At 37.8% G+C, this 26,105-nt stretch overlaps 1 protein-coding gene across 3 annotated transcripts; it reads right to left on the bottom strand.

The window, feature by feature from the left end:
* Positions 1-427: 427 nt before the first annotated feature.
* On the bottom strand, positions 428-24,622 carry phka2 (phosphorylase kinase, alpha 2 (liver)). Of its 3 annotated transcripts, none has more exons than XM_059352683.1 (32): positions 24,189-24,622; positions 23,971-24,060; positions 21,041-21,199; positions 19,964-20,011; positions 17,472-17,640; positions 17,041-17,123; positions 16,405-16,485; positions 16,192-16,290; positions 15,965-16,111; positions 15,794-15,847; positions 15,431-15,553; positions 15,246-15,341; positions 14,192-14,299; positions 13,882-13,960; positions 13,497-13,631; positions 13,305-13,414; positions 13,040-13,184; positions 12,711-12,789; positions 12,447-12,604; positions 12,192-12,362; positions 10,820-10,932; positions 10,600-10,736; positions 10,290-10,452; positions 9,220-9,299; positions 9,042-9,120; positions 8,829-8,958; positions 8,644-8,745; positions 7,673-7,791; positions 7,474-7,497; positions 3,134-3,367; positions 2,408-2,608; positions 428-1,965 (listed from the first exon to the last, which is right to left on the bottom strand). In XM_059352683.1, the coding sequence occupies exons 2-32, from the start codon at positions 24,046-24,048 to the stop codon at positions 1,792-1,794; spliced, it is 3,678 nt and encodes a 1,225-aa protein (XP_059208666.1). In that variant the 5' UTR covers positions 24,049-24,060; positions 24,189-24,622; the 3' UTR covers positions 428-1,791. The 3 variants fall into 3 exon arrangements, 2 of the variants coding, with proteins under 2 accessions (XP_059208666.1, XP_059208657.1); XM_059352674.1 differs by lacking the exon at positions 7,474-7,497 and adding an exon at positions 6,876-6,929; XR_009395829.1 differs by lacking the exons at positions 428-1,965; positions 2,408-2,608 and having other exon boundaries at positions 3,276-3,367; positions 6,876-7,497; positions 24,189-24,621.
* Between the last annotated feature and the right edge of the window lie 1,483 nt (positions 24,623-26,105).

Below are 26,105 nucleotides of genomic sequence, written 5' to 3'. Positions count from 1 at the left end.
CAGGCCCTGTATCTTGGCTACTGTTGGTGTGTAAAATGTAATGTACTGTAACTAAGTGCATTTACTCAACTACTGTATTTCACTACAAATTTTGATGCACTTGTACTTTAGAGGGAAATATTGCACTTTTTACTACACTAGAATTAAGTGACAGCTTTAGTTACTAATTGAATTGTAAATTAAGATTTTACTCAGAAAAAAGTAAGAGTTTGACTATAAACCCATTTTAAAAATAATTATTTAATTTTCAATTCTCATGAAACTGAGTGGAAGGATGAAGCATGGGTTAAGGTAGAAACCATGAAACTTTGGAGTGGTTTCACTTTTGTTAACACTGCAATATAATGAGCTTGGCAGTCTGTGCTCTCTGAATGTCCTTTCAGTCACTCTGTGTATGCAAAATTAAATAAAGTCAAACCCACAGAACTGTTAGTCAAATGATTTTATTATTGAACATGAACATGCATTGAAAATGTCATAAATATTTTTCTAATGAAAATGAGAGGAAACTGCATTGCTAAAATAATTAAACAGCAGACATGTACAATGTGTTATAGTAAAAATAATTCTATTTATCTCCATTTCTTGCATTTTAAGCATATGCAAATATGTCAGGGTTAAGGCTAGCATTCAAATATATAAACTTTACTGTTTCATGTCACTTTGCTTTTAAAATCAAAGCATTGGGATGAAAGTTGTTTAAAACTAGTTTTCCTTTCTGCACTTCTCAGACTTACAAAGACCCTCTTCAACATACTCCACACCTCTCTGATACTTAACAAACATCCAGCTGAACTGCCATTTCAGTCTTTATGTACACATCGTGCATGTACTCTCTATATATACTGTACATATAAAACATTTAAGTATTAAAGCAAAATTCTATCCCAACATGGCAGAAATAAACATATCTTCACTGTACATAAATGAACAAACCATCAATATGTTGAGGTACATGCAAAATGCTGACTCGCCATATTTGTAGCAAAACCTCAGGGTGCCACTCAGATGCAGACAGATCAACTTCCATTCATCATACAAAACACAACATGGACACAAAGACAATCTTGGCTTTCAACGCCAACTATGATTCTTGTTCCCATACAGGTTCATGATAATACAACACACAAGACTACAACAAATAAGTTTTAGTATCATCAAGAGCCTGGAAACTATCTGATATATATATATTAAAAAAGAACAATAATTTTTAGAACAATCATACAATCATAACAATAAAATACAAATACATGATTAAAGTAATTTGAGGGTATAGATTGATTTTTGAAATTTATATTTGATTATCTTTCTTGCATATTTGGGGTCAGCCATGAACCATAAATTATATTACTAAATATAGAAAAAAAAAAGAAGAATTCATGAAATAAAAGTACAAGTTCTTGATTTGAGGGCAATAATTAATAATTTGTGTGCACAAAATCTTAACATATTCACTCTGATAATTACCAGGCTCAGCAGTTATATTATATGACATTCAATTACAAGACAATGTATATAGTATTGTCACACACAACACCAAGAGCACAGAGATGTGCTTATATGTTATTAAGTCAATAAATAAGTTTACAGTCCAGACTTAGAGAGAAAAAATACATTTGTATATGGTCTTTTGAAATCAGCTGCCAAGGCTGTGATGTTACATCAGTGTATGAGAGCTACAGAGTTTATTGATGAGTAAATACTCACAAGCACCACATGATAACGAGAAGCTTTGCTGCTTTTGGACAGATGATGCTTCATTTATGATAAAACACACCCCAGTCTGCACTTTCACTGCATCAGGCAGCTGGAGCTCGGCAGGAAGTCCTGGACGTAAGTGATGGTCGCCTTCGACAGGTAGGTCATGGTGCCGTAGCTGCCACTGGGGGCGCTGTCGTAGAAAAAGTTGCAGATTCCCGTCGCTGGGTCCTTCTCGAGGAAATAATCACCGGCACTGTGGGATTTCTGGGGATGCAGGGGAGGAACAACAACAGTCATGGAAAAAAATATTAGACCACCCTTGTTTTCTCCTTGCTTTCTTGTTCATTTTAATACCTGGTACCACTAAAGGTGCATTTGTTTGGACAAATATAATGATAACAACAAAAATAGCTCATACGAGTTAAATGTAAGAGCTGATATCTAGACATTTTCCATGGTTTTCTTGATAATAACCAAAATCATTATCAAGAAAATCATGGAAAATTGCTAGATATCAGTTCTTAAATTAAACTCTTATGAGCCATTTTTGTTGTTATCATTGTATTTGTCCAAACAAATGTATCTTTAGTGGTACCAGGCATTAAAATGAACAACAAATTGAAGAAAACAATGGTCAAACTTTTTTTTCCATGACTGTACATAAAAGTCCTTTCAAAGTAAAATGTTTCTCTTGCGGTCTCAGCACCTGGTCACTGAGGAAGAGGTCATTGGCCAGATGCAGGATGCGGTCCACATGGATAATGCCGCCGACGCTGTCCACATCCACGTCGGCTACCAGGCCAAGGACCATCAAAGTCTCCACTAGCAGCTGCCGGTACTCAGGTTGAGGGACGTGGTTCAGGACGGACTCCACCTGCACCGCAAACTTGATCTCTCCCTCTGTCATCTACACAGAAAACACAGTTAAACCAGGCGGCAACCTCCGGGTCTGAGCAGGGAGGCAAACCAGGAAGTGCCTTAAGCTGCATTCTACCAAAAATTCCAGCAGGGGCGTTGACATGGCTATCTTTGATTGAAAGGTCACTAATAAGGCGAGCCGTCATCAGGAGAGAACGGGAGAGAAGAAAAAGCAATGCTATCCAGCATAGACATAATAAATATAATAATCTTTATTATACACAGCAATGAACTTGTTTGTAGTTGTCCTTGTTTCTGTCTGGTTTTGTCTCATAGCTTTGACCCTTTCATTTCATCATGTATTTTGATTTAATGACAGTTTATTGGAACATTTTGTTCATTAAAAATGTCTTGACACAAATGGTGACCAGTGTAACACCGAACTCGATGCCTCAAACGGGCAGTCCACAAACCAACAGGTGATGTCACGGTGACTACGTCCATTATTTATACAGCCTATGAGTTAAACACACACATGTAGTCCTAAATCCAGCTTTAGTCTGTGAGATACTACCTCTCTCGTGGTCGAAGACGGCAACACATATCCATCGATGGACAGGCCATGGCACTTCTGCAGGATCTTCCAGACCTTCTGGTAGAAACCCATCGGTACTCTGTTGATGGCTCCATCCAGCCTGCGTCTCCTAAGCCACTGACCTTGTCTCTCCTCCCAGTGTAGCTGTCCATCTGCTGGACCGGGGCCCACTGGTGACAGGATCCCACTGGGAGTGGACGGACTGCTGCAGCGCTGTGGTGACAGAACAGGAAGAGACACTATTGGAACATATTTAATAGACCACATTACTGATTTTCAGCCTTATCTCCATGTACTTACAGGTGCATCTCAATAAATTAGAATATCAGAGAAAAGTTTATTTATGTCAGTAAAATAATAATAACACATTATATAGGTCCATTACACACAGAATGAAACATTTCATGTTTTAATTTATTTAATTTCTTCTAATTATAATGATTATGGCTTACATTTAATGAAGACCTAAAATTCAATGTTTCAAAAAAATTGAATACTACAAAAGACCAATTTTAAAAAGTATGCTTAATATGGAAATGTTGGCCTCTGATAAGTATGTCCATCTACAGTTGAAACCAGAAGTTTACATACACTATATAAAAAGACACATATGCTTTTTTTCTCACTGTCTGACATGAAATCAGACAATCACTTTTCCTGTTTTAGGTCCGTTAGGATTACCAAAATTATTTCTATTTGCTAAATGCCAAAATAATGAGAGAAGGATTTTTTTAGACAATTTTTTATTACTTTCTTCAAAGTCAGAAGTTTACATACACTAACATTATTATGCCTTGAAACAATTTGGGAAAGCCCAGATGATGCTGTCATGTCTTTGGAAGCTTCTGATTGTGAATGTGGCACCTTCTGCCTGAAGGTGCCACATTCATCTGTTCAAATAATTATACCCAAGTATTAACACCATGGGAATGTCCAGCCATCATAGCGCTCAGGAAGGAGACGGGTTCTGTGTCCCAGAGATGAACGTGCTTTGGTCCAAAATGTGCATATCAACCCAAGAACAAAAGCAAAAGACCTTGTGATGATGGTGGCTGAAGCTGGTAAGAGTGTGTCATTATCCAGAGTGAAACGAGTACTGTACCAACATGGACTGAAAGGCCACTCTGCCAGGAAGAAGCCATTACTCCAAAAGAAACAAAAAAGCCTGATTACAGTTTGCAAATGTACACAGGGACAAAGACCTTAATTTTTGGAGACATGTCCTGTGGTCTGACAAAACTGTTTATGTTTCTTTTGGAGTAATGGCTTCTTCCTGGCAGAGTGGCCTTTCAGCCCATGTCGGTACAGGACTCGTTTCACTGTGGATAATGACACACTCTTACCAGCTTCAGCCAGCATCTTCACAAGGTCTTTTGCTTTTGTTCTTGGGTTGATATGCACATTTTGGACCAAAGCACATTCATCTCTGGGACACAGAACCCGTCTCCTTCCTGAGCGCTATGATGGCTGGACATTCCCATGGTGTTAATACTTGGGTATAATTATTTGAACAGATGAATGTGGCACCTTCAGGCATCTGGAAATTGCACCCAAGGATGAACCAGACTTGTGCAAGTCCACAATTATCTCCCTGATATTTTTGTTGGTTTCTTTCGAATTTTCCAATAAGGTTACACAAAAAAGCAGTGTGTTTTAGGTGTGCCTTAAAATACATCCACAGGTGTGTCTCGAATTAACTCTAATGTTGTCAATAAACCTATCAGAAGCTTCCAAAGACATGGCAGCATCATCTGGGCTTTCCCAAATTGTTTCAAGGCATAATAATGTTAGTGTATGTAAACTTGACTTTGAAGAAAGTAATAAAAAATTGTCTAAAAAAATCCTTCTCTCATTATTCTGGCATTTGGCAAATAGAATTAATTTTGGTAATCCTAACGGACCTAAAACAGGAAAAGTGATTGTCTGATTTCATGTCAGACAGTGAGAAAAAAAAGCATATGTCTTTTTATATTGTGTATGTAAACTTCTGGTTTCAACTGTATATGCACTCAATACTTGGTTGAGGCTATTCGACTTGAACTACTGAAAATGTACTTTTCCATGATATTCTAATTTATTGAGATGCACCTGTATATGTATGTATTCCTTAAATACACCATTACACCTGTCAGCTCAGTCTTAAACATATAACATCTCAAAAAAATAAGCACTGAAAGGGCTTTCAGATGTTTTGATAAACAAGAAGGCAACCAAGGCACAATTATAAGAAAAAATATCACAGGAAATATGAAGAAAACTTTTTTATAATGGCCAAAACATCATGTTGCCTTTTTTTTTAATGATTAAACCGATATAATAAAAGGTTTTCAAATGTTTTCTTTCTCCTTTGATCATGTTTCTTCAAGGGATTACCTTCCTGTTTATACTAGTTTCATTCCCTTTTATCCAAAAGAGCAGATCTAATATCCAATATCTACAGTCTAATAAAAGAGTAAACAGTAGCCTCTTTTTCCTACTTTAAGTTGTTTTTGTAGGAGGGTTTCATTGCTAAGTAATTGTTGATGACATTTGATCCTGTGGAGTTTGAATGCACTCTTGCCACTCTGGCCAAATTCATTTAATGTAAAAGATAATACAGTTCTCTTGGATTCAGATATTAAGAGCGCTCCACAGATCTAGCACTGCATTCCTTTAACATTGACTTACAACGGACAGTTTAAACAATCAAAATCAATGAAGAAGAACCAGAGGTATCTTCTGATTTGGTGCCAGATCATGCTTATGTGACAAATTTAAAAGATTTGTAGCCCAACTAGTCTTGACTCAGCGGTGCAGACAAATAATAACAGAGTCTGTTTACTACTCCGCCCCTGACTGCATCATCAGGTTTATGAATGGGGAAAAGCCTTTTGATAAAAGATACAGAGTAAACTGACAAGAGTGAAGGCATATTCAGGTTTGTCATACCATAACAAATATATGTAAATGAGGTTGAAATATTTGTTTTTCCGCACACACACACAAAAGACACTTATCTGTAGTTACACAGTGCATGCAGTCATCCATGCATAAGATCATCATGCTCTATCACACTTAGCAAAATACTTCACCAGTCATATGAAAGCGTAAGGCTGGTGTTATCATATGTTTTAGTGTGATTAACAATTTCTGTACATCCGAAAAAAACCTATTAACACGTGTTGTCTGTGTAGCCGCAGCCTGATATACAATCCTGTTTCCAAGAAAGCTGACACACTGTGTAAAATATAAATGTAAAACATAATGCATCAAATTCAGAATTCAGTGTGTATATACAAAAAAGGCAAGTTATCACACTAAATGTACTACCTTGAATATATCAAAAAAGGGTTAGCAAACTATCACATTCTCTTTTATTTATGTTTTAGATAATGTCCCAATGTTTTTGAAATTTTGGTTTTAGCTTTGATTGTTCAAAATATATAAAGGTTTTTGCTTAATAATGGAGTTCAATGGCACAGACAAAGGCTATATCACGGATAATATTTATTAGTAGGAAAACTGTATTGTTGGTTTTGGTCTCTTTTGGACAATTGTCGAAAATAATAAAAAGATGAAATAACAACAGCCTTATCTTTAAATGCAGTGAGACACATGGGATCTAACCCTTACTCTCCTTATATAAGATTAGTTTGCTGAGTGTGCACAAACATTATTCCTCCTGAAGCCCTAAAGAGGAAAAATTGAGTCTATTGGAAGCAGATGAGGTGAAATGGTTTACCGTGGAGCGAGGAGAAGTGACAGTGCTGTTTAGGGAATGACCCCCGCTGAAGATCTACACATGGATATGGATGAAAGATGAAAGAGAACAGATTGAGATGGTGCACAAGGTTCTCATATGACGACACCCGACCTCAGATGTGTTTGATATCTAGTTTGTCTCATTCAACAAGTAAGAAAGATTCTAAATATTCTACATGACCGATAAAAAAAAAAAAAATTAATTAAAAAAAAAAAACACCATTCAACAAACAAATGAAGCCACTCCATGCAGAAATGCTACCATGAAATGAATAATGAGAATGGGCTACTTAAGAGCAGCTCAATAAAGGTCCAGATTGGTTCAGGAAGCTCATGAATTTGTAGCAAAGTTGTTTAAAATGTAATACTCTTCTACAAAAACCACCTTCTTGACAGAGAGAATTGTGGTCATTTTAGCATGCCGTGTTTTTCTTCTGAGATGTGATATAGAGCTATGGAGGACGATGTGGCTCACAAGATGTTAAGAGCCAGGAGAGGTTTATGAGCAGGACGTTGCCGGCGGTTTGGTTGTTTAGACTGACGTTAAAACATGCGAAATATTATTAAACCCAACCCACACTGAGAGGCCGAGAGCCATCCAGCTGCAACCAAAAGCAAGAACACTGTTATTCTGTTCAGATAGATAGATAGATAGATAGATAGATAGATCGATAGATCGATAGATAGATAGAAGCATATGATGCACATACCACGTTTACATTATCTACAGAATTACAACCTGATTATTATCCACTTTTTTTTATTTTTGCATCCCACCTGTTTTATCTCACTCTTCAGCTTGTGAATTCCTGTGCGTTCGGTCTTAGTGGCTCCAGTGTGGCCGAGCTCGTGGATGGAGATGGCAGGACTAGTGGCTGTTGACTGGATTGGGCGCACTGATGAACAGAGACAAAAACAAAACAAACAAAGCCATTGGACTCCAGACTAGGGCTACTTGGGCAATTTGGAAAATATAATTTTAGCTTCATTATTCTCATTTTCATTGGAAGACAAATGATCATTGTGTCATTTAACTAAATCCAGAATACAATTTGTAGCTTTATATCTGCAGCACCACGATGGTTAATTCAGAATGGTACTTTGACACATATTTTGCCTTTAAAAAAATTACAACTCCTGTGATTTGAATATTGCACAGGCCAATTTAGCAATTTTCTTTAAGTAACATTTTTGATTAATTGTGCAACATCATATCAGACCTCTGATTTGCAGACAACATCTTGTCAACAACCATGCAAGTGAGGCACTCTGGGCTAAATGCTCTTCCATGTTTATTTCTATCAGGTATAATGCTTCCTAATTTGCAGTTTACACAAAATAATGCTAAGGCAGATGGGAATGGCATTAGTTTTGCAGGTATGTGGTCATAAACAAAAGTATTAGACAATTTTGAACTGCCTGTGGTGATAGAGGAAAAGCCAGATGCTCAGCAGAATCATTTGAAAATGTTGTCTAGAAAAATATGAAAATCTGCACAAAATCTCGTGCCAACCCATCAAGTTCATATTCAGATATTTCACTGAATAAATGAAAAACTAGAGGAAGAGTTAGATGATCACCAAAGTCGGTAGGACTCATCGTCTGTGGACCAAAAATAAATAAATACATGCTAATTCAGACTGTTTTTTAAAGCCAAAAATATTCTCTAAAAGCTAAGGCACCAACACACACATGAATGAACACTCACACATATCCTATAAAGACAAAAATAGACAGAAAACACTCACTGCTCCTCTCCACCCCAAACTCTTTGCCACTGAGGATGTGGTGCAGCAGGTTTTTCATGTCAAAAGGACTCAGGCTCATCAAACTCTCAGACGCCTCCTCCCCTAAAAACACAGTTTTTCATGTTGTTACTGTGCAGGGTACTTTATGCATATAAACGCAGTGTTTGGTGCTTCTTTTCCCCTACCGGAGCAGTGCAGGCTGCGAGCCAGCTCAGTGGCCATCACCTGCATGATGAGTCCTATCCTGAGCCGGAGCATGTCCCCAAACAGAGCCGGCTGGGAGCGCACGTACATGGCCAGATAGACCATGATTTCCTGTGTGACAAACACACACATTGTAAGCTGTAAGATTAGCGTCTGAAAAAGTCCCGTAGCAGTCCAGAAGGTTAAAGAGTTACCTGTGTGAGGACAGCTATACTGATGTCCTGACCGCTGGCTTCAAAGATGAGAGTGTTCAACTCCTCGGGAGGAAGTGGACTGAAAGGAGACAGTGAGGAGGAAGAGTTGGTTTATTATGTGGTAGTTGATTCAATAAAAACCTAATTAACAAAAATCCCTTCGGCCACAGCAGCTTACACTGTGATAACCTGTTCCCTGGGCTCAGGAGGAAGACCTACAGTCAGCTGCTTGTGATGAGAAATCAGATCTGTGCAGGCCTGAGGAACAGAAAAATCTTTTTTAATCATTAAAAAGTATTAAAATGATCTCATAGTTTGTTGATTCTGCAGAGGAGACACTTTTTTACAGTGCAATGCATTAACTTGAGGAAAAACTATTTGCCTTGTTTTACTTATTTAAAAAAATAATCTTCAGAATTCTGGAAAATGAATCTGCTCTTGTTTTTCTGAATGAATGACATGATAATCTTGTTTATTCAGAATAAAACAGGGTGAATATTTTTTTCTAGAGTAAATGCATTTCACTTCTGTTTCTTTTTGCACAAGTCATACACAAGTTATACAGCAGGTATTCTGACTGTTGCTCAGAGACACTTCATCATGGCTGAGTATTGAAGTAAATCTTTGTTTTAAACTATGTAGAGTGTTTTTTTTTCATATAATATTCTTCATATCAAAATATTTTACATTTGTTGATTTCAGGTTTTATTTATGATTCTTGGCTTCTATTTCTACTTTCTCCGACTTGCTGTTTCATTTAATGCACTAAAATACCAAGCATTAATCTTTATTCTGATTCAATATGTTATGATGCAGTTTTTCTGATGGCCAACAGATGGTGTTGGAGCCTTTTTCTGTATTTTGATACATGAACAAGAGTTTTGTCAATGATGGAAGATGAAAAAAATATATTATAGACGTTTTTATATAATTTTGACGATACATAATCCAGCCCTAGTGAGAGTCATGCCTCTGGTAATGGTATTATTTCATCACAGGACAAAAAATGTATTTTGATGTCAGATGTAGAGTATGAGAAGTGCAGAGACAAATATTGCTACACGTTCTTCAGATCTCTTATGAAAAGCATATATCTTTATGCAAATCCAGCATGGACATGTTGTCTAAAATGTTATCTTGAGCCACCCGTTTGTTGCTGACGATCAACTATTTAGTTCAAAACAGTCTCTACTAGCTGCTAAACCATCAAGTTGTCTGCTGTTATAAAAAAAAAACCTTCTCACTGACCTCGGCGAGGACCTCCACTCTCTTGCGTAGTATCCCAGAGATGTATCTGATGAGTCCCCACTCTTTACAGGCTCCAGCTTGTACATACAGCTCCTCCAGCAGGGAACGTACACTGACCCCACCCTGCCCAGGACCTGACAACTCCACCAGCCAATCAGCTCCTCTGTTCATCAAACATAAACATAGGGAGAGTCATTACAAAAAATACCTTTACTTATTAGTGCGCCAAAGCTGGAAATAAGCTGTGTGTGTGTGTGTGTGTGTGTGTGTGTGTGTGTGTGTGTGTGTGTGTAGCTGTCTACGTCCATACTTCATTACGTAAAGGATGTAAAGTATGTCTGCCTGGTCTTGCAGGGTCGGACACTCCTTCAGCTGCCTCACCAACGCTGCAAAGTCTGTGTTTCCCTGTGAGTCTCGAGGCAGGTGCAGGTCAGCAGCACTGTGGGGCTTGTGAGGGATGTTGGTGTTAGACAAATACACTTCAGAGTAACAGGGAAGTCACCAGATAAACAAGGATATGCTGAGTCTACCTTGTTCTGCTTCACATGTGGGCCAGACTGAGGATGAAGAGGAACTTCAAGTAGGTTGAGAGCTTTTCGGCGTTTGGTCTTAACTGGAGTCACAGGTAGATACATGGAAGACTCTGAAATACACAAATTAAAACAATAATTACAATAATAACAATATACAATATAACAATAATTTTTTTGTGTTAATTGATTTGTGTTGTACCCCAATAACACAGCATGGCTTTACTCAACTTGTCTTGCTTGTCAAGTAAGCTGAGTCAACACTGGTAGATGGAGTTGAAACACCACAGATGACTGATTGTGTCGGATGTCTCGTCTTTCGTCTTTACCCCATTTTAGATAGCTTACCCTCCACCAGGGATCAGCATCCTTCTGCATGAGTGCCACGATTGGCATGCGGTGGCATAACCAGTGGCACATTAGCAATAACTGTGCAAGACAATGTTTTGAAAATGCTGAAGTGTCATTGGCATGCCTCCAGGATAAGGATGACAGCCTTCTTTTATAGTGCTCATATTTCTGTTTGTTACACTTAATTTGGCTGGGGTGGCTGTGGCTCAGCTGGTAGACTGTCGCCCATATATTGGTGGAGTGGTCACCAACTGATCGGAAGGTGCTTCAATCCATGACCATGGCAGCTTAGATGTCGAAGTGTCCTTGGGCAAGATACTGAACCCCAAATGGCCCACGGATGCTGCGTTCCTCAGTGTGTGAATGAATTCCCAGTGGGGGCACCATTGTAGGATAGCCAGTATGAATGTGTGTGTGAATGGGTGAATGAGCGCAGTCTGTAGTGTTAAGTGCTTTGGATAGAAGTGCTAAATAAGTGCAGTCCATTTACCATTTACCAATTCTCACTTTTTCTCATTTGTTGCTTTTGCAACATTTTGTAAATGTGGGTACGTCATTTAAAGCAGTATGATGAAATGGGAAGTGTGCATATAATTTGTAACCAGAGCATTTAAAAAAAGTACAACTATTTGTTATGTTTATTCCTGATGCACAAGATTGACAACGACAATGACCAGATTTCTACATAGGAATCTGTTTCTCCATCAGTTTGTGTTTCTCCTTACCATAACCCAAACTCAGCTCTTGCCCAAAGCCAAATGAGTAATTACTGCAACGCCTAAAATTTGCCTGAATCAAGTCCCAGCCAAAGCAGCATACAGTAAACACAAATCAAAGAGAAAACCCACACACACTTTTTCTTGTCACTTTTAGTACATACCGCAGCTGCCCTTACAGTGAATGTACTGTTGACTGAGTAAACAGACACTTGGGTCATACTACGATTACATGCTGTGCAAATAATACTAAATAGTATGGTAGTATGGGTATTTGTATGCACAGTAGATTCATAATAACTCACTGGGCATGTTCAGGCCCTGGACCTGGGCCATTAAAGACAGGATGTCCCTGGTGGTGTGCTCAGCACTGAAGACGTGGTGCTGCCCCCTCTGGATGGGAGGAAGATGGTACTTGGTGTTGGTGCTGTGGAGGAGCTGGGTGAGGTACTGGTCAAACATGTCTTTTGAGCCCTCTGGAGTTAAAAACAAACAATTTGTTACTTATAGTTGAATCAAATATGACTGAAAAGAGCACACTCGCTTCATCAGTAACTCACCTGAAGGCCCACAGTTGTTATATTCCGGTCCGTAGTCGTCGTCATCCTCGTCATCATCCTCGTCCTCAAGAAGGCTGTCATCGTTCTCTTCATCCAGGAAGCTGAGGCGGGTGTGGAACGAAGTGGTCTGGACGCTGGAGAGGTCTGACATCTGCACCCTGAAACAACACCCACACAAAATACACACACATGCCAGACAATTAACATTACAGACATTTCAACACACTTATAATAAGATGCCCTGCGTTACAGATGCAAACAGACCTTGCTCCAGCAAAATAGCCATCCTGTAGTTTCCTGAGAGTTGCCAGAATACAGGAATCAATCCCATCTCCATCTTCAACTGGGCATAAAAAGTAAACAAATGTTGTGAAGTGCAGCTAAATAATTAACATGATAATATACAGTATGCACATTCAAGATCATGGCTACTATAGAATAGAATAGAAACAACATGTAAAATGCAACCTAAATCATTTCAGATTTCTGCAAGATGCTGAAATTAAGTGTGAGATAAGATTAAACGGCAAAAGGTTTCACCTCCATAAACACTGAAAACTAAATCTGCTTTGAGTTAGGAGCCTTATTATTACCCATCATGCTGCGGGTGATGGGGAAAGTGAGTGTGGGCCGTCCTGTCATCCTCCAGCAAGAGGACAGATAGGCCAGCTCTGTTCGTAACATCTCCACAATCATCTGGTTGTCCAGTGCCAGGTAGAAATGGTGCTGATCCAGAAACTGCAGCACAGAAAAGCGGAAAAAACGGAAGAAATCATGAAGAGAGAGAGGGAAAGAAATCAAATAATCAGTAGTATCTAATAATACCACCCGTGATTATGAACATCTCGCTAGTTTTACCTGGGGGGTGAATATGTAAGAGCGATTTCTGATCTCGTAGAATTTGGATGTTCCCAGAACTCCGATGTGTCTGTAGGGCCTCCCGCTCAGATTCAGTTTCTTGCAGTTCCCTGTGGCAAGGACACAACAGCTCGCTATAATCATTACACAAATATACACATCTGTACATTAAAGAAAAGAATGCTTGTTTACCCAATCTGACATAGACATGGCTCAGGATGCGAGCAGGCAGGACCCTGATAGGCAGAGCTTCTGACATTGTCTGGACCATGATGCCGTGATCACTTAACAACTCCTGGATCTCCTCGGACTCTGCTACAACACAAACTGACACATATATGAAATTAAATATATTATATCCTGTTTTCTATAACAAATTCTCTATGAAAACCAATGCTAATCAGAAACACAGAAGAAATAAGTCTTGGACATTATTAATATTTTTTTAAGTTGGGTGTGATTTCTGTCCTTATTCACATAATTATAATAAACCAAATTAATCGGGGGGGAAAAAGCACAAATAAATAATAATGACCTAATTATTCCAACTTCTGTGGAATAATGATCGATCACCAACCTTGCACCACAACATCTGGCTTGAAGTTTGTAGAGAATCTCCTGTTCAGAGGATCTATCTCTCCTGCTGCTAAAAACCCCTTAAAACAGAAAGAAAAAGAGAGACAAAGACAGAGGGTAAATTATTACCCAGGGAAACAAAGGCAGTGTATTTACTGTCTGTTTATGGTTAAGAGATATAGTCTTTGTGACTCCACTGTCTGCTGAGAAAATCTTGAAGAAGAGACTTTTTTCTCATTTACAATATAAAATCTGCAGTGTTCCACATAGCTGCCAACATTTGAATGTTGTTTTCAAGGAATCGTGAGTACCTCGGCCAGAAGACAGCTCAAGATGTAGAGAGACTGTCCCCACATGTGCGGCAGCTGTCCCATGGCCACTCTGTCCACTGAGTGAGGGTTGCTGTACTCCTCCTCCACCTGTTAGAGGCATAACAAGATAAACAGGTGAAGTGGTTCACATGCAACAAACGTTTTGAGTCCAATGTTCCTGCACCCATTTTTTACACATTCCAAGCATATCTGTAGTGATGACGGCATTATATTCAACAGGTAAACAAGACAGAGGAGAGCTGACGAGCTTACAGATAACCTTGTCAACACCATAGTACTTATACTGGTAATATGAAAATACATGAAATAGACTTATAAACTAAAGATAGATGAGAAATACCAGATTCATAAGAGTAAATTGGAAAAGAGTCTCCAGTAATGCTAACTGTTGACTATGAGGCTTCACTTGGGAACAGCGATGCTTTGAGCTAAATGCTAACATGATAATATGCTCACAAGTTTAATGCTGTTATGCTACATGTTCATCTTAGTTTAGCTAATTGGCTCTAAACATAAAGTACAGCTGAGGCTGATGGGAATGCTATTAGTTTGGCAAGTTTTTAGTTTATTATTGGACAAATTCAAATTTCACCTGATGATGGCACTAGCATGATGTTAGCATGGCTAAAAAAAAGAAATATTAACAGTTAAGAATATATAAAAAATATTTTGTCAAACAAGAATAAAAGATGGTTTACTGCAGATATCACCACTACAAGTAATTTATATAACCTACCGGTATAAAAAAAAAAAAGATTCATTTACATAATTTTTGTTTAGCGCTCTGTTTTTGTCACCACTTCATCTACAGCACACCTCCACATCCTAGTAGAGATGTAACCTGGTCTGCCCATTTTACTGCCGATACTGTTCAGCTTTTTTAACTCTAAAAAATGAAAGATAAGGACATGTCCTATTATCTTCATGAAACTTCATCTAATATCCGTATTTGTAGGTTTTGTTGGACTATGTAACGAGAATGTGACTAGAATAAAAGTGCGTCTGCCATATTTGTTCTAAGAAAATGGGATACCTTGTCATGAGGTACAGCATAAAGTTCAGGTAACAGTTTGATGCCGTTCTTCCCTCTGATCAAAATGCCCTCCAGGGCCTCGCGGTACTCCTGCACCTGTGCAAAGTACACAGTCATGTGTTTATTATCTGCAGCATGCAAAGTGACTCCAGCAGAAACTAAAGCGGTGTGTTTGATTATATTACCTGCACTTGATCTCCAGCAAAGATACCGTCCAGGATAAGATAAGTCCAGAAGACAGGCCACTCACATTCAATGTTTTCAAACAGCTTGAGCTCTGCAGGATCGTAGTGGAGCCGAGATGGGTCCTAGAGAGCAAACAGTCAGGCACTACAGTAACTTTCAGCTCAAATTGTACAACACAATTATCTTGTAGCAGGAAAAAAAAGCATCCTTTTCTGCATTTCTTCTCTCATTCCATACTTTCGGTGTTGAGTGCTTATCCTTAACACTAACACTTATTCTGTCCCTGCTACATCATTTCTACAGCAATTAAATACATTTTAAAACTCAGCATTTAGATTTTCAGTAGGCCGAATATATCTTACCTCTTTAGGGCAACGATATCCATCCCGGATGAAGCGGCAGCAGCCATAACGACCCTGAAATCACACCATAGAGTGGAAATGTTTGTATGCTTGTAACTTACATGTATAAGGATAGAGGTAAAAATCCTAAATTTCGTAGCATTTATTTGCAGTGTTTTGCTTAGAATCTACCTGCAGCTTGCTTATAATTTCCGATTTAGTGATGGCCACCAGGTCCGGATCCTCGACAGCAAAAGCAGGGAAGGAAATGACAGACAGAAGGCCGGCGTCGATCTCCTTCGAGGTTGAAGCTCTTGGCAGCATGGAGCACAGGATGGACTGAAGGAAAACACACAGACATGTTCAGCAGAAGAAAAATGAGCAGATGTTGAGATGGCTGAAGTCAAAGCCAACGCTACCTGACAATGTTCAACCTCATCAGGCAAAACATGGATGACTGACTTCGGTCCTCCATGAGCACCAAAAAGATCCAGTTCATCTATGGCCTCCAGAGCTGCCTGCAAACACCCCAAACACACACAAGTCAACACATGCATCCATGCACCAATACAAATTTCATACATCTTTATGTATAGTAGTTTATCATAAATGCGGATAATAATAACCTGTACCTTAGCGATTCCTACAGAGCTGCCATTGAGCTCAGCGATGCCCTGGTTGGTCTTGTCACCTCGCTCCCACATCCCATAATCCTACAGGGGGGACAAAAGGTCATGACATCATTTATTTCTAAAATTTCTTGTCTCTAAACTAAAGCATTTAAAAAAGTACTCCACAGATTTAGCTTTGCACAATTATAACAGATCAGATTCACGACGAGACGAGAGTCAAAGCAGCAGAACCAAAGATATCGACTTTTAGTTTTCCATACATTCTTCTTTCTTGTCACAACCTGCTGCCTGCATGACCCTGAATTCATCTCGACCACCAACAGTTCAGTCCAAGATTCAGCTGTGTCATGCTAGTAGCTGCTAACGTAGTCTCAAACAGAGCTGAGGGGCAGGCAACAGTAAGCTCACTTCTTTCTTTTTCCACATCCCCAGATTCTTTTCATTTTCAGGTGACATCAGTGGAGGTAATTTACACAGGGAGTATGCTGCCGAGGCAGTTTATCAGCCACAAAAAGTTTTATACAGCCTTTTCCCTATATGCAGTAGTACTGTCCAAGACTCTGAAGTGTAAAATGCGCCTTAAGCTTTTAGCTTTTCCTGTTTTCTAGAAACCAAACCTCTGAAAATGTTACTCACCGCCACTTTGTAAGCAGCCTCAATGTAGAAGACCATGTTTTGGATAAAGGCCACCTCATCCAGGTTTGAGATGATGCGAAGACCTGCGTAATAACATGACACACTTAGTGTCCAACTCATGGCTCGGTTATTGGTATGGGATACTTACATACACACTGTCATGTGTTTTAAAGGGTTAATTTGGATTTGCCAAAGTCACACATTAACACAAACAAACTAAACGATCAAGGCAGCGGTAAAACCAGCAACTCCTGTCTTCTGCAACGTAAAATGACTGTTTTTGTGAAAGGAGTCTGGTGGCTTTGATGAGAGAACAGAACAGCTTCACTTTAATGTCTTTCTTGATACTAAACCTGCATTAGAAATGTTAAAATTCAAACCTATGTGTGGTGTCTTTAAACAAAACACACAGAAAAGCATCACTGCTGTACCTGAGGCTGTCATCTGAGCAAGCATCAGCAGGTAAATGGAGGTGGCATCCACCTGGAGATGACCCCACTGGTCATCTCCGACCACTGTGGCACACGTGGGAGTATCGTATTTGGCATGCAAGCAATCCAGTGTACTCTGGGTATGTTTGAACTTCTCCACCTTGGCCACCTGAAGACAGAACAACATGCAAATATGCAGACACAAAACATGTATCAGTGATGTTTGTCCGAGCCAGAAGGGACCAGAAAGGGATGTTCAAGGATCAGCATGAAAAGTCTGATTTCTGGTTAAAGTTTTGTTTCTTTTGGCAAGTACTTTTGGTGGGGTTTTAGCCATCAGAGAGCAAAAAGGAAACATTCATTTACAGTTAAATAAATTCCCAAGCAGCTTGTTCAAATGCACACTAGAATCAAACTTATGCTCCATATCCTGTTATTGATCATACACAGGACATGAAAAATAATATTGTGGTTATTCATGTCCCTGTTTACATGATTACAACATTATATTATATTATTATTATATTATCTTTGCTTTATGGCTCTGAGCACTGCAGCATTTTAACATTCTGCTGTGAATTTGCCATCTTCATCTTATTTCCACTCATGGAAGTTGAAAGCAACAAAACACAATTTTTTTGCAGCTGGGCTTTCACTATCACTTTCGCTTCAACATGTAGATCACAAACAGATAATTAATAATGAAAAAAAGATTGTTTTTCTGACTAACTCACTATGCCAGTTTTACGTGCCTGTTAAGATAGCAGACTGTGGTCACAAACCTGGAGAAGCTGTTTACATAAAGCGGTTTGTTTAAATACCACACTGCCCCAGATAACATACTGTGGTTTCCCAGAACCAGAACACAAGCTTTTGGGATTTTCTACCATGAGAATGTGATGCTTAAATGTCTGTGGGATCAATACAACAGTCCTGGAATTGCATGAATTGAGTACAAGTGGAAAGCTGAGACTCTTGTGGATTCAATGAGCCCAATTGTATTAATCTGTAATGAGGTTAGTCTCCATAGTAGCATTTCATTGCATTGGCTACTGCAATGCATTTTTCTCCCCACTCAGTATGGCTGCTATTAACCCATTTAAGCCGGGAAAGCATTACCTCATTTCTGGTTTCTGGCAGCATTTCTGTTGCGTTATTCTACCATTAAGGCCGGGACAGCGGATTTGTCATTTTGTAGTATTTGTATTTTTTTCCACCTATTTTCGGTCTCTTGGCCAATGAAATGCATCAGAATCAAAACTTTGAAATCATGGCGGAAGACGACTATAGCGGAGGAGCTCAGAAGTAAGTGACGGTAGCGATCTTGATGAAAACAGCACCAATGATTTTATTGCTGATCTGGACTTTGAACCCTCGGAACCAATCGACCGGGATTTATGGATTAGGAATATGTTTTTAGACGACATATTTTCACCGAAGAACAGACAGATTTGTGGCCATCTGGAGATAACAATAATATGATTAATAATATATTAATATTAATAATAATAATAATTGATTGTGATGATGATATAATAAATCATGACTGTTTATGTCTTATATTACTTTATGCGTCGTTGAGTACCCTGAAAAGTGCAATATATAAAATGTATTATTATTATGATTATTATTATTTTTATTACAGTAGGCTAATGAGAACTATGTCTTGTTCTTCCAATGGTCATGTCATGTTTGCATCTTGCTAATGGGCATGTATTAGTATTATGCATAGGAGTTTGTTGATTTTTTAAAAAACTTTATTGAAGGTTTGGATAAATAAACCTCCATCCTTTTCGACAAAAAAATCTTCTGTTGAATTTCCAGAAAAACTTCAGGTTTTAGGGGGTTCTTTCAAAATCGCCCAGAGGTTTTCCAGGCATTTTTTTCCACGCGTTTTAGGCTTTAAATGGGTTAAACATCTACGGGGAAATCAGAATGCTGCTACAAGATTACTCACTAGGTCAAATAGATTGTCTCATATCCCACACATATATTTCTTAATTTCCTGTTGCATTTAGGATCCAATATAAATTCCTTTTAATGCTTTTTTTGCCAGTCAAACTCCTGCATATTTGGCAGAACTACTTCACCCCTACCTTGCTGACTCAGGTCCAACATGCTTAACTTGCTCTCTTTCCATGCAGGGTGTGATCTCTCTGCTCTGCCAGCAGCCTTTACGGTCTGCTGATAGTGAATACTTTGAAAAGGCAACTAAAGACACACTTGTTTATTTAGGCGTTTAAGTAACCTGTATGAAACAGATCAGCATTTTATGTATTTATTGAGTGTTTCTTTTGTGTTTAGCAGGTTTTTCATTATGTATTGTGATTTTGGTCTTGTATTTTCTTGAACATGTGACTCCCTTATGGCCCTTATGAAGCACTTTGTGATTTATGCCTGAGAAAAGGATTTTTAAAATAAATAAATTAAGGTAATTTTACTTACCTTATGTTACTTAAACACAGGTGGAAATGTAAACAGCTGTGTCTTACCTGTCTCATCATGCACTGCAGAAGTCCCTGCATTAGCTTCACCACACTCTGCCGACAAACAACAACATAAGTAAACTGCAACACTCAAATAAAACGTCTCTTCAAATTAACTACAATATTTCTAGTCAAGGTGGAAAACAGAAATTTGCTGAGTGGAATCACTTCATTCAGTTCAGATGTATACTCACTGACTGATGTTAATCAGTAAGTTAAGTCAACACAACAAGTAATGATAATAATAATAATAATAATAACTTTATCTGTATAGCACCTTTCAAAACAAAGTTACAAGGTGCTTGACAATAAAACAAATTGCAATTAAGAACACATAAATAAAACAATTAAACAATTTATAAAACAATGTAAAGGAAGGTAAAGGTCAATAAAAGGCAATACGATGAAAAAGTGAGTTTTAAGAAAGGATTTAAAAGATGACACTGATGTGATGTGACTGAAGTGATGACTAAATAATATATTTTTTTTAACTAATCAATTACCTTGATAAATAGATATCTAAAACAGTGTAGCAAATTCTTTGACTTACTGTCAATCATAAATCTATCAAATTAGAGAAAAAAGTGGTGTTTTTTGCTTGGCAATTATATAATGTGTCATACAACACAATGTGATATATACAGTATGAAAAAAAATTACATTTCCTACTTAATAAGATTGAAGCCACCAAATCTTTTTTTTAAATTTTGACACCATGGATTTATGAATTATTTAAATCAACCAGTGTATTAATTAACTTGTATTAAAATTGACTTAATTATTTGATTTATTTAGTATTATATTTATTAAGTCATTAATACATTTATATTGTATTCATATATAAGAAAAATCTTTAATTCAATTCATACTTTATATTCCTCTTTAAATCAGTGTTTTAAACATCAAATGAGAAATAGATTCTGGTTTAATATGATATCTTACTGTAGCCTCTCAAACGACAATTTAATGCGCCACACACCAAAACCTTCCTACTGTAAAATATTTAACTCAACATAAAAGGTCAAACAAACATGAACTGGTGTGAACATTAACCTCTGTCTCTCTCTGTCTGACACAACACACCTGCTCCAGTTCGTAGGCCTTGGCCTTGTCTTCATCTCGGTCTGCGTTCTTGCGGTAGGCCATGCCCAGCGCCCACACAGCCAGGACACTGTACACATTATCCCGCACCCAGGCATCCTTCAGCTGGGCACTGGCGGGCAAAAGTCCCGTCACTGGGTTCTGAAACAAACACACACAAACACAGAGGCACAGACGCAGAAAAGCTGTGAGGCTAAGGCCTTGTTTGTAAAATGATTAAAAGATTTAATTGATTTTCAAAATATTTTTTTCTGTTGAATCACCTGACAATTACTCCACTAGGAGTTTGATATTTAAATATTGCTGTTCCAGTCTGAACCTGAACAGTGAGTGCACACAGGCATCTGTTTCAGAGACAGAGAGAGTTTTTGATGTGGGGTGAAAGGATCGACTAACTAACCTGTCGACATCAAAGTCAGATTTGGAAATTGATTCAACGGATAAAGAGCCAGATAAACCAAAAAGGAGAACTCAAGGAAAGTTGTGAAATCTTAAAAGTGAAGTATTGCAGCATCTTCTAGTTTATATCGCAAAGCATGTAGAACATATGCACCTCGATAAGTGACGCATGAAGTCAACCAGTTCAAGGTGCCATGCAATAATACTTAGCCTACTGTAATTAATATTTTATTCTTTTCTGTCATGTTTTCTTTATTAAGAAAGTTTACCGCTGCATATTCCATCGTCAAAGACTTTGGACAATTTTAAATCTTCTCTTAAGACTCATTTTTTCTCCCAGGCTTTCGAACCTGCGTGAGAAGAAAGTTGTTTCTGTGTGTTGTATTGTACATCTCATCTCATATATTATTAGATTAAATTGTCTTTTATTTTTATTTGTGAGTTTATTGTTATTCAACTATGTATCTTGTATTGGATTGGATTTTTTGTTGTTATTCATTTATGTAAAGCACTTTGGTCAACCTTGGTTGTATATAAGGTTCTCTAGAAATAAACGTGACCTTGACCTTGATTAAGCTGACGTTTTACTCAAAATACAAGGTGAATATAAAAATAATTAAAAATGGCTGCAAAATGTTCAGTTTTGCCAACCAAAAGCTGTTGACTGGCAAGCTATTTTAACAGTGAGTGAAAGTAAATGAGACTTTAAGTTCATTCATTCATTCATTCATCATTATCGTTAACCGCTTATCCGCACTCGGGTCGCGGGGGGCTGGAGCCGATCCCAGCTGTCATTGGGCGAGAGGCGGGGTACACCCTGGACAGGTCGCCAGACTATCATAGGGCTGAAATATAGACACAAACAATCACACTTTCACTCACACCTACGGGCAATTTTAAAGTCACCAATTAAACCTAAGTGCATGTTTTTGGACTTTAAGTTCATTCATTCATTCATTACCATTAACCGCTTTTCCACATTCGGGTCGCGGGGGGCTGGAGCCTATCCCAGCTGACATTGGGCGAGAGGACTTTAAGTTGGGTTAGTGAAATGTATATGTTTCAGAAGTAGGTCAAATATCCTGACACTTCATTGTATGCCCTTCCACGTACACCCTGGTATATTTATATTTAAGGAAAGTTGGCACTGTTTTCTATCAGCTGTGAGCCCTCTGGGTCACACTATTAAACTTGGACGGCTGTTGACTGCTGAAGTGCTGATAGATAAAGGTGCATAGTTGCCCGGTCCTCAGCCTATTCCAGGAGCTGAACTTTGCTCACCCTTGTTTATTTTCTATGCAGCTCAGTCTGGTTGAACCTGAACCTATAATGACTTCAAAACACCTGCAATCCTGACCGTTTCCATGAATGATAATGCAGTGGTAGAAAGTAAGTATGTACAGTTACTTAAGTAGAACTTTATGGTACTTGTCAAATCATTTGAAAGAATGAGAGCGCTCCATAAACCAGTGCAGAGTCAATAAACAATGTGTCCTGCAGTCTTCTGGGCAAATACCAAGTCCAGAGTTTGGCTTTAATAGAAACTAATTTACCAATTACATGGTTTACACACATGACCTTCCTCCAGAATCACATATCACATGTTTTTTTCCCTCCATGTCACATACTATTAATAAAAAATGTAACTAAAAAATACATTATGATATATTATTAGAGATTAGGCTACCCATTAGTATGTAAAGTACTTAAAATTAGTCCAGCTGCTTTCCTGGCTATGCATCAATAATTATAAATGTATGATATAAAAGACATATTATTATAAGATGGGCCATGTTGCATATTGAGTATTTTTGAAAATGTCAGTGTATATTGAAGCAAATACGTATAGATTTATACAATTAGATGTATACAGTAATGGATTTTAGTGACGTGAATACTAATAGAAAACATGTTTTTATAATTAAGCACGTCAGAGTGTTCTGTCTTTCAGTCTTATCTGTGTGCTTGGTGGTAACATGCACAAACAGGACCAGGCTATGCTGCAACAACCAATCAGGATAGCAGGAAAAATAATTGACCAAGAAACAGTAACTGGCTTGGGCAATAATGCTACAAAATAGCATAAAAACAAGTTGATACAAGTCTGAAAACATGCAGCTTGAATAACAGGTTTCTTAGCTGGTCACTTTTCTTCAAATCAAATTTGATGTTAAGGTTGAAGACTGAGGATTGCATTGTTCATGCTATCTTAATGAGTTTCAAGGTGTTTTATTATTTATTATTTTTAGTATTATTTCTGTTTCCTTCATTTTTTTCTTTTCTCTGTGTGCTGAAAAGCAATTTGGATCAACTATGTTGTGTGCAAAGTCATATATAAATAAAGCTAATTTGATCTGATTTGATTTATCATGGTTTTGTCATGGTTTTGTTTCGAATGCTATTTTGTTGGTTTTACTGTGGTGTCCTTATAGATTATAACGTTAATTTGAATCACAATCTGCAGGACTTTTCTACACTGTGGTGTTGCTGCTGCTCTGTATGTGTGGACTCACCTGGTGGCGCAGGATTGTCTCCTGGACCAGCCGGGCATAGCCATCCAGCCGCACTCCTGAGTTACTGCGGCTCCTCATCCTCACTGATCACTGCAAACAACACAACAAGTCGTGTCTAAACAAGTGCACAACAGGGCAACTTGAGGCTTGGTTGTTTGCCTCTCCGTAAATATGACTTTATGATAAATACATGTAGCGTGATCACTCGGGTAACTTACCACGCAGAGATCCATCCCTCCAGGCTGCAGCGCTGGTTTGATCTGACAGCTTCGCCGCTCTGTAGAGGCTGCTGCTCGGCTACAGCTTGCTAGCTCAGTAGCATCCAGCTGTTTCTGGCGACACACACATTTAATGTTTAAATTCGCACCCTGGTATCAACACACACACAGCACGTAGCTGCGGTCAGACAGCCAGATGTGTGGAGTTAGGCCTGTAAGGTGACCAGACGTGAGGTTTCCCAGAAGCAGATTTACGTGCAGAGCACGTCTGAGACAAAGTGTACATCCATTCTGGGAAAATATAGTATTTCCTGTTGTTTGAGTGTTTGACGACAGATGGCGCCACATGGCCTTCATGTCTTCCCTGTTCAATGATTCAGGGCACAACGCAGATGTAAACAGTCAGAGACTTTCCCAGGAAGCTTATTTATATAGCACCAATTTATAGAAATGAAGGGTTGCAGGGAGGAAGAAGAAAAACAAGGCAAATATCAACAATTAAATTAGAATGTGCTACATTGTGCTACATACATACATATAAACTACTTCTCGTAGTTTATATATATATATATATATATATATATATATATATATATATATATATATATATATATATATATATATATATATATATATATATATATATATATATAATTACTATAATTATTATTTATTTTATTTTACAGCTTTACTATTTACTAAACTTGTTGTGGATCTTTTGCTTTGTGTGTGGACAAAAATCCCATATGGTTGGGGTCTAATTATATTATTTTATTTTGCATTATTAATCTTAAACTGCAAATGAACTGGTAATTTAAATTATCATATAAATGTAGTGAAGGGAACATAGCTTACAGTGTCTAGCATCTAATGCATATGACTCTGAAGTATTGTGGAGTTGAAGTAGTAGCAGAAAAGTAAATATTGAATAATATCCATCACTGTTCGACAAATTCTAAAGAGATGTCTTTAAATGTCTTGTTTTATCAGTCAAAAACTCAAAGATATTCAGTTTAATATGACATACAACAGAGAAAGGCCGGAAATACCCATATTTTAGAGGCTGAACACAGATTTTTTTCCTGCTATTTTTGCCTGAAAAATTTAGTATATATTCCTGAATAAGGGAATAGTAAGTCTGACATAATAATTATCCAAGTCTACTTAATACCCTTATCCAGAGCATTAATCTGCATCTCACTGTCCTAATCCTCAGATGGAGTTTGCTCAGTTGTCGTGGAGATAATACAATTGTTTTGATGTGACCTAAGTATAGATCTTCAGTTACATAACAGGTGGTGATATAAGGGGGGGGATACTGCGCAGATTAAATTTCTCTGTTGATGAGCTCTGTGAGATGTGTAAAAAAGATAGCAAGTGGACCTTGATTACGAGTGGAAAATTTAATTTTCCACCACTGGTTTTATATGTTTATTAAAGTGTCAGTTGGTAGGATACGTGTTTATGATGTTTTTTTCTCCTCACTGCCCATATCACCATGTAACTTCACTGTTTCTTTGCACTATATTTGCAAACATGTGGCCACAGAAAGAATATTATATTATACATTATTCTGTATTTTTTTACACTATTAGATTATACTATATTAATAAACTTATACTTATCATACATACATATTTGCTATACAGCATACCTTATTGAATATCTTCTGTATATTTTCTATTTTTCTTTTATACATTTTTATACTTTACACTGTAATATCTGTACTACACAAAATGCTCTCAGGACAAAACACTATGTGCAATATTAACAATAACGTTCATAGCAGCCATGTAAGTATTTTATGAACATAGTGTGCATGTATATTTGTGAATGTATATAATGTCTCTTTTATTTTTTTATGTAACTCCGCCATCTGTATCATGAGGTGGTCCCCCCCACTGTGGGATAAATAAA

Source organism: Centropristis striata, chromosome 2 (assembly GCF_030273125.1).
Source record: "Centropristis striata isolate RG_2023a ecotype Rhode Island chromosome 2, C.striata_1.0, whole genome shotgun sequence".
NCBI classification, from domain to species: Eukaryota; Metazoa; Chordata; class Actinopteri; order Perciformes; family Serranidae; genus Centropristis; species Centropristis striata.
This window is presented reverse-complemented; position numbering and strand designations above follow the sequence as displayed.

Excerpts from the sequence above, each read along its gene's own strand:
- phka2 (XM_059352674.1), bottom strand. The coding sequence starts at position 24,048 with ATGAGGAGCCGCAGTAACTCAGGAGTGCGGCTGGATGGCTATGCCCGG. Across the intron at positions 9,300-10,289 it reads GAGTGGAGGTCCTCGCCGAG|GCCTGCACAGATCTGATTTC; the intron begins GTCAGTGAGAAG and ends TCTGTTCCTCAG. Across the intron at positions 9,121-9,219 it reads AGGGAACAGGTTATCACAGT|TCCACTTCCTCCCGAGGAGT; the intron begins GTAAGCTGCTGT and ends GTCTCCTTTCAG.